Source organism: Aspergillus saccharolyticus (genome assembly GCF_003184585.1).
Source record: "Aspergillus saccharolyticus JOP 1030-1 unplaced genomic scaffold BP01scaffold_4, whole genome shotgun sequence".
Taxonomy (NCBI): domain Eukaryota; kingdom Fungi; phylum Ascomycota; class Eurotiomycetes; order Eurotiales; family Aspergillaceae; genus Aspergillus; species Aspergillus saccharolyticus.
The window spans coordinates 493104-501791 of NW_020290614.1; the positions used below are offsets into that span (position 1 = coordinate 493104).

The window sequence follows — 8688 nt, forward strand, 5'->3', positions numbered from 1 at the left end:
ACAGTAAATCAGGAATTCTTTGCATTGAGACAGTAGAAACCTGGATTTGACAGTTCAAGTTATCAGCGAGGGCTTACAAAGAGACAGCTTTTTTTTTTCATTGCGATGACTTACCATACGACCCCGCCTCATCCGCCCAAATTTTCGACAGAACAAATCCCGCGAGATCTGCTACCTCTTGAACATCGTTGGCCGTCCATTTCCCGCTCACCAACTGCTGAATCCACGTCCCCTTTTTAAATGTCAGGATGCGGCTATCCAGGCGCACCGTCACCGACTCATCTGTCTGGTGCCCGAACCGCATCATTTTAGTCTTCGCGTCGAAGCTTCCCTGGACCAGCCACAAGTCAGGCTCAAAGACCTCCGCACCGAGAAGTCGGTTCGCTGTCACCAATCCGTTGCGCATGAATGCGTAGAACGGGCCCTGGGACATGTCGTACGCGGCTGCGAGACGTTCCTCGTCACGACAGCCGTCCACCCCGACGACAAACGCACACGGAACGGCCGCACACGCCTGTCGGAAGGAGGCCAGCAAGGAGGCTGCCTTGACTAATTCCATGTTGGCTATTGTATTGCCCATCCACAGGAAGTGAATGGACGGTGGAGTCGCAGCGGCAGGACCATCCCCAACGATATCCCCTCCGGTTCCCCTGATCCCACACAGCTCCGGGATCCAGCCCAGACAATCCTCATATGAGCCCAGCAGCCCAGCAACCTGCACGGGACCTTCCGCCGGGAAGGCCGTACACAGACTCCGAAGACTAGCCGCGAGAGTCGAAGCGACTAGGTCCAGAGCGTAGTAGGCGATCGGTTTGCCTTGGGCGGCGAGTGCCGACAGCAGCAGACCGGTTTTCGTCAGCGAGCCGCAGCCCAGTTCAATGATGACTGCGTGGGCGGGGATTGTTTGAGCAACGCAGGCCGCGTGTTGCGAGAGGATTTCGACCTCCGCGCGACGGAGGTAGTAGGCTGGGTGGTGGCAGAGGGCTTCGTAGTGGCTCAGGCCGGCGGCATCCCACATGATGACGGAGGGGAGCTCCGGGGGATCTCGCTGGAGGCCATGGATAATGGAGGCGCGCAGGTCTATGGTGGTTTCATTATTCTTATTATCATCGTTTCCTAAATCGAGGATTGCGCCGTGCCTGGTGCTCATAGTCGGACGAGGTTGAACGTGATGACGGTGACAGAGGAGGTCCTTAGGGCTCTTGTAAAGTGATTCAGTGACTGGGTGGCTTATTTTAAAGTGTAGTAAAACAGAACGACCTCTGGCTTTCGTCCAAGGCCGAGCAGATAGGAGCATATATAGTAGTCGTTCATGCAAGAAATGGTGCGACGATTCGGGCTGTTAATTGCACGCCCACATATGTCCCCGAGCGTTCCTACTTCCCGATCGATAAAACATGGCCTGCATATGACCTCTCACCACTGTAATGGAGAAGACAGCACCGCTGCAGACCGCTCTTTGATTCTAGGGGTGTCCTGCGCTTATCTCCAGGCCAGGCTTGCGAGACATAGACTCGGCGTTGTGCGGCTCGCTTACCATATACTATGATCTCCCTGTACTCCTTGGAGTGATATAACGGCGTATACACTACTACTTGCACCGTTGACCCCCTAAAACTTTCTCCGAGTGCATCTACTTCCTCAGACTGGACCTCACGTAGTTGATCCCAGGTCCGTGCTATTCCTGTGGCAGGTCATAGTCTGGACGTGGTTACGAGCCGTGGGTTCACTGAATGCACAAGAGGTTGGGACAGATGAGAGACAGTTACGAATTCAGTCTCGATACGATGCTACTTTATAGGCAAACACCTGGTCATTTTTTTGCGATTAATAGCTCATGCTCATTTCTGGGACTTGACATCTTGAATGAATATAGTATCGAAGGAAAGACTAGCTGCTGTGTGTGTTGGGTGAAAGTAAATGAATCCCCAACGAGCAGATGAAGAGGGGGAAGCTGCCATCGTCGGTTCAATACTCGCGCCAGACTGGTTTGCTGAGCTGGGTAGCTGAAGAGCAAGCATAATCCATATTTTGAGTTGGCAGTCACGGCAGCTGTATAGTGCAATGGAAGAGGCGGGGTTTCTATCCTCCGAAATACCCGAGGGTTTGGCGAAACCTAGCATATATCTAGATGTCCGTCTGGAGAAATCCTGAATTAGGTTTCGAACTCTGTGGAGCTTACTCTCACACAGAGTTTGACCCAATGAGGGGGCGCTGATTTTCATGATCAGCAGGAAATCAGGATATGATATATCAACCCAATACGTGCACCACTACTTCGCTAGCTCCGTATTAACACCGCTTATGATGCCGGAAAACTGTATTGTTTAGCATACGTTGCCACCACTACTACACCATATATGTCCACTTTTGGGGGTCCTATTATTTATATAGGTGGTGCACGCTTGATTCATTTCTCTGAGGATTTAGTTGGAGGTATCCTTGCGTTGCTGCGGTTGGTAAATCCAGAGGAGGGGTTGAGGGTTGTACTCCTTTTTCCTCGGAGATAGTGACAGTGAGATGTGTGTGTTGTTGTTGTAGTTGAGAGCCACGTATGGTGGAAAGAGGGAGGAAGGTGCGAGTCAGTATGCTAGAAGCTGACGTTGGTGGTTTAGTGCACAGATTTGCCCCTGTCTGTGTCAACGGGTTTGTGTCCAGGTTTGTATGTACATGTTTGTGTGTGTGTGTGTGTGGGTGGATATTTACTATGAGATCAGATCAGATCAGACCAGACCAGATCAGATCGGTATATATATGACAGTTGTCAAGAGAAAGATGGCGGGTGACTCTGCCGCTTATCTCTATACACTACAAGATTGTCATCCATCAGCAAGCCCGAATACCACCCTTCCAGATCTCGAACTCGACCTCCTCTTGGAGGGAAGATTGTTCTTCCTCTTTCCCGGGGTCTGAGACGTGACTGATCCCCCCAGTCCAAGGGGCGAAAACCAACTTGAATATTCGACGGACGGTTTGCGGGGTGAGGCTCTGAGTCGAGGGGGCCAGGTGTTCGGGTCTCAGGCGTGGCTCGATTGAGGGAGCTTGGAGAGGATCGGGAGCTGCTGGGGTCGCGGGTTCTGGTTTCTGCTGTTTGTCTTGCGCGGTGTCGTCATTATTGTGTGATGATGATGGTGATGGTGATGACTTGGAGTTGGGGCTTGGGACGGCTGTCTTGTCCTCGTCCTCAGCGGCACCACTACCACCAGCACCACCAGACTCCGGTGTTGCTTCATCTGATGGCTCGAGTACTTCCGGGTCGGAGTCGGAATCGGCAATTTCTTCTTGTGCCTCTTCTTTCTGGCTTGCACGGGTTGCTGCGGCTGCTGTGGTGGCCACTGGCGCTTCTTCTCGCACACTCTTGCTCTCCGGTGGTACCTCGATCGGATCTAGGTTTTTGGGAGCTTGCGATGCGGTGGTAGAGTTGGGATAGCCGTCCCAGTCACCCGCGAACTCAAATGCCTCCATCAGACGAGTTTCCTTCTTCAGAGCGATCCGACATGCAATCTGCGTCGACCATACCATGCCCAGCGCCGGGGTCTTGGAGGTTGACCTCCATAGATCATCGGAGTAATAGCTCGGAAACAACGACCGTGGCGTGTCGCCCCATCCCGTGAAGAAGCGCTGCTGGTGCGTGAGACTCAGAATCTCGTTCCGGATGGGGTTGCCGATGAGATACGACCCGTCGAATTGTTGCGGTTGCTGTTGTGGGTCATCCTCGATCGAAGGGAATGGCGAGGAAGAGAGTGGAGCCTGTGAGGACGGGATGAGCATCGCGTTGCTGTGGTGCTGGCTCAAGACAGTCAGATCCGCGTTGCCGGTTTCAGCAGCTCTGTGGCGGCGGGGAAGGGGTGACATGGCCCCTGGCCCAATCTCGGGTCGGGATATTCGCTGTTGCTGTTGAGTAGATAGTCTAGGAGAGTAGGATGGAATAGCAGCAGCAGCAGCACCCCCCGGGCGGAGTAGATGTGATGGAGTGTCGCTGTCAATGCGATCCGAGACTTGGTTGGCAACAACAATGGCGACGTCTTCGGCCACAGCGAGATTGCGCAGCAATTGGCCCAGTTTGGTGAGTTCACCGGACCGCGTTGACAGACCGGAGAGGTTGTGGGAGGAGTGTTCGGCTCTGTAGTTCGAAGTAATGGAGTCGATGACCACGAGCCCGACGTTGTAGCGCTTGATCGCGACAGGAAGTTGGTAGTTGAGGATGTGATCCTGACTTTCGAGGTCCATGGCGTTGATGGATAGGATCTTCTCCAACGAAGGGCTTTGAGCTTTGGTGAGACCAGAAAGGTAGGGATGGGATTCGATGAGCTGAGATAGTCGCGGCGTCGCTAGCGGAGCTTCGGTCGAGATGTAGATAGCATTCTTCCCCAGGCCGCGAGGCGCGGGGAGCTGAACGGCCAGAAGAAGGGTGAGGAGGAACTGCGTCTTGCCGCTTCCACTACAATCGGGGTCAGTCAGTTCTTCCAAGTCTCCCGTGAGTGCGGACTGCAAGATTGCAAACACACCTCTCACCCGTCACCTCGGTCACGTAGCCAGTCGGTATCCCGCCATCAAGCAGTGCGTCTAGTGTGGGGTCGAGCGTGCTGATTGCGCTCCATTGCGACAAATCTATCATGGTGGCTGGTCCCGGAGCGACGGAGACATCGTCACTGAGGCTGGACCCTGGCTCTTCCGTATCGGGGCTTCTAATCTCCTCGAATCCAACATCCTGATGCAGCGCTCGGACGATCTGAGTGGACAATCGGCGGACGTCGGCTGCGGGGACGTGGGCGCGTTTGGCGATTTCGAAAGTATCGAGGGTGATTAGATCGACTGTGGTGATGTTGTTCCGTTCCAGTGGAGGGAGGATGTGGGAGTACCGTTTTGTTGGGAAGTCCGGAAGGACTGATAAAAGATCCATAGGCGCGAGAGATTCAAGAAAGGCCGAGGTCGAGGCAGCCATCGCCATCCGATGTGGTTCCGTTGCGGCGACGCGGAGAAGACGCGGCCGCACGTGCCTTATCGCTAATTGGTCTTCCGCAAAGTACGATAAAGAAGGGTTTACAGCGTTACAGATTGAATGGGTCCTATAGCACTCCTTTGGAGTGATTGAGCTTGTTCCTCACTGTCTCATTGTGACATCGTATAGCACATCGAGATGAAGTTGGCTTCGCGAATTCCCTTCACGAAAAGACTATATTTAGGAATGGTGTTTCTGGGCTCCTTCCTGGCCAATCTTCAGATATTGCTGCTCGAAGAGTTTCAGGGCACAATATGATTCAAGCAGTTCTTCCAGTAGTTCCTGAAGACAAGTTGTGAGTCTGATGCTTTGGTCACTCCCATGTCTCGAAGCTGCATTTCTCAACACAGAACCAATGCACATTGCAGCTCAGACGTCACCCCAAAGCATCCTCATATGAGAAAGCCCCATGAATCAATGTCCCATGTCTAAGGGCCTGTGTCGAAGCCTTTGTCCCCCTCTCAAGCTTACTTTATGCGCATATGTACCATCGGACAACTCTCGTATCCGGCAAAGGCGACTCCCGGAGAGAAACCTATTCCGGCATCTCATCCGAGTGGGATTCTGAGATTCCCACGAAGAAACCTGGGAGAAAATTCCCCGAGGAGCGGAATGGTGTAACCTTGGAGCGCATTGGTCCTCGTATTCCAGCCCCGGACAGACGGTCATTCCAGAGGATCGTCGAAGCACCCTCGGTGACGAGGGATATCATCGAAGAGAATGAGACTCATTGTCTCGCCTTTTCGTGCTACGGGTTGAATCTGATGAGTTAGCAATCCTGAGGCGATTGTGGACATGTACTCGGACAAATGAAATGTATCATGTCATGAGAGTGGGTCATCCTTCGCATTGACCACGCCTGTAAGATGATGTTAAACTTCTCGGGATCGGAAGGTGTTCCCGGTAAGTCAACTTTTCAACCTTCTGGTCAATGAAGAGCAATTCGGAGAATAACTGTCTGGAGTTATTCGAATACTTTGTGGGAGTAGGTACGGGTTAGACGTGACGCGGTTGTGTTTCACGGGTGGCTTTCTCTGGAAGCACCACCTAGTTGCATTGAATATATTCTGTTTTCCTGGCCTTGCGAGTCAGGCGTGGGTATACAGACCCAAGGTGGGACTACTGACATATGAGCTCGGTCTAGAGACTCGCTGTACCCCTGCTGTGACCTAGCCCGACTGATCTGTACCATAAACGGCCGACTACCGGCATCGCATCATCCGAAATGCCGGTTCTAGGATTTGGCAGCTCTCAATGTGAAGCTTAGGCAGGATTTTGTGAATGACGTGAAATGTCATATCAATGATGAAAAGAAGGTTAAGCATGGCAAGCGCACAGACAGCTATGACACGATCATGCATTGCCCAGAGGTACTCCGTACACTAAGAAGCACCTGGGCGGACAACAGCCCCCCGCGCCCTGAAGCATGCAGAAACGGAGAAGGGACGAATTAAGCGAACAGCGCAAGTTTGAGTCCAGATTCTGACCGATTCTTCTTTGCCTGTTAGAGAAAAACGCGAGCAGGAGCAGAATGGATACATGATACATCATCGCATTGGAAAACTGGATCTGTCAAGTCGCCAACGAAAGCTACCCTGGTCAAAAAACGGTCGGCTAGAACCGAATGAGACTAGTTACCGGACTGTTACGGCCTCGTTCCGTGCTCCATCTTCTGACAGCAGCAGGATGGAATTTATGGATACCAAGATGATATAACTAGTCACTTATAGACCAGGGGGTGCGTGCACCAATCCTCTTCTGTATATGATGAGAGTGAGATTCTTGAATTTCCCTTTTCTCCTGAAAATAGATCAACAAACCAGAAACTTGTTCTAATTCTGGTGTAACAGTACGGCTATCGAATCTACGGACGCTTATTAGGATCTGCCGACTATTTTTGTACGTACTTCATGATCGGACCGGCCTGAGCGTTACCATTTGCTGTAAAACGCCTTCTCTTTCGTTTCCCCTAAGCGCTGTAGTCTGAAGCTCTACGTCAAAACTCAGCCAAGATCCCCAACCCCCTGGCGGACAGGCGAGAGAGAGGTTGACTATAGCACTGATGCCGCGGGGCCGAAATGCATAGGTAACTTATGCGGTCTGTGCTGCGTAGAAGCGATGAGGAGCGCGGGCTAGACTTTTCCCGGACACGGTGGTGATTTGGTAGCAATTTCAGAAACCTACGATGGTGAATAACAGATGGTGAAAGAAAGCTTGCGGTGAAGCAAAATGTTCCAGGCAGTGAATCCGTAACGAATATAACGAATGGCGGGTGTTCTGTTGGTAGCACAACGGAGCAGAATTCTGGCTGTCGCGGTCGCACAGGCCAAAGTCGGAGACTCAGACCTCATTCTGCCCCGCAGACAGATCGGACTTTTACCCACCAATTGCGCACCCATTGCACCGAGTGTGCAATGTGCATACCAGTTGCAATAGTTGCCGTACTTCGTATCTTAGCTGCAGCACCCAGTCGCCCAGTCGCCAGGAAGATACTTGACACCTTTTGAGTCGTCTCCCATGTAGTGGACTGAGAGTGGCCGTCCCTGGGGGTACCTTCAACACAATCACGAAGGATGAATAAACCTGCGAGGAGGAATGCAAGATCATGGGATCGAGATCGGGAGGAGGAAACTATGAAGATGACCATCAATTCAGGGACGACTTCTTCTGGTGACAGTATCACCAGACGAGTCGAGGCCGCAGGGTTTTTGCGAATTGATCGTCTCGATCACGCAAGGCGATTGGATGAACTCGTACGATCAATCTTCTCGTGTGCCTACTGTGTAGTGACCCCATGACTCTCAGACCCTACTTACCGCTCCATATACTGGATACTGCATAGGATACACATCACAAGACGGAGTACATAGTTCCATAGTCCATGCAAGCCGACTAGGGGCTTGCATGTTGGCAAGACCCGACACTGTGGTTACTGGGCGACCCCCTCGCAGCGATAGTGCCAACAACTGGCGTGGAATATGGATCTGATGAACCTAACAGGATTATTGAGAGCTAGTAAGGACAAGAAGGGGTAAAGCAGGGTGCCGAGCGACTGCGAGATGCTTGCTCCCTGCAACTCCATTTGATCAATTGCGTTATCAATGGAGAGGACCGTACTCCGTACGTCATATAGAGATTCCTCCAATTCATGCCTTAAGGAGTGCCTAGCTGCAACTTATTGCGTGTATTCGGATCTGGGCTCTTACCACGAAAGTTCTCAAACTTACCGCATAAGGTATGAGTTATCAGACGTTAATCCCACGAGGGACCATTCACCGTTGTTCTGCGAGTACTCCGTATAGTGGATCCGGATTGACGGTGTCTGATGCCGTGAAGGACGTGTAAACAATAAGCTTCTAAAGCAGTGAGCATGGGCCAGCGCGAGCGCACCTCTCCATCTCCTTCTACAACCGACTTGTCAATGATGATACTCAGTATGCGCAGTCACTCTGCAGTGGTGACTGCAAAGAGCTCCGGAGCAAGCAGTCCAAGTGGTTGCTTGCAATGGGGCCGCTCGATTCGGTGCGGACCGTCCACGTCCAAGTGGGGCAGAACGAAACTTCCCAGTGTTCCCACTGTTTCCACTTAACCGCCGCCGCCTTCAGCTGGCACGGCCGCACGAGAATCTGATCCTCCAGGTGATGATAGGGACCTCGAGCCGATGTCCTGTCCGGCACAAAGCGAAG

At 52.3% G+C, this 8688-nt stretch overlaps 1 protein-coding gene across 1 annotated transcript; it reads right to left on the reverse strand.

Annotated features, from left to right (window-relative positions):
• Nucleotides 1–97: 97 nt before the first annotated feature.
• BP01DRAFT_371431 (uncharacterized protein) lies at nucleotides 98–1961 on the reverse strand (the record flags this gene model as incomplete). Its single annotated transcript, XM_025576667.1, has 3 exons — nucleotides 98–232; nucleotides 269–1099; nucleotides 1860–1961. 3 exons carry the CDS (start codon nucleotides 1959–1961, stop codon nucleotides 98–100), a joined length of 1068 nt encoding a protein of 355 aa, XP_025434454.1.
• Nucleotides 1962–8688: the final 6727 nt, after the last annotated feature.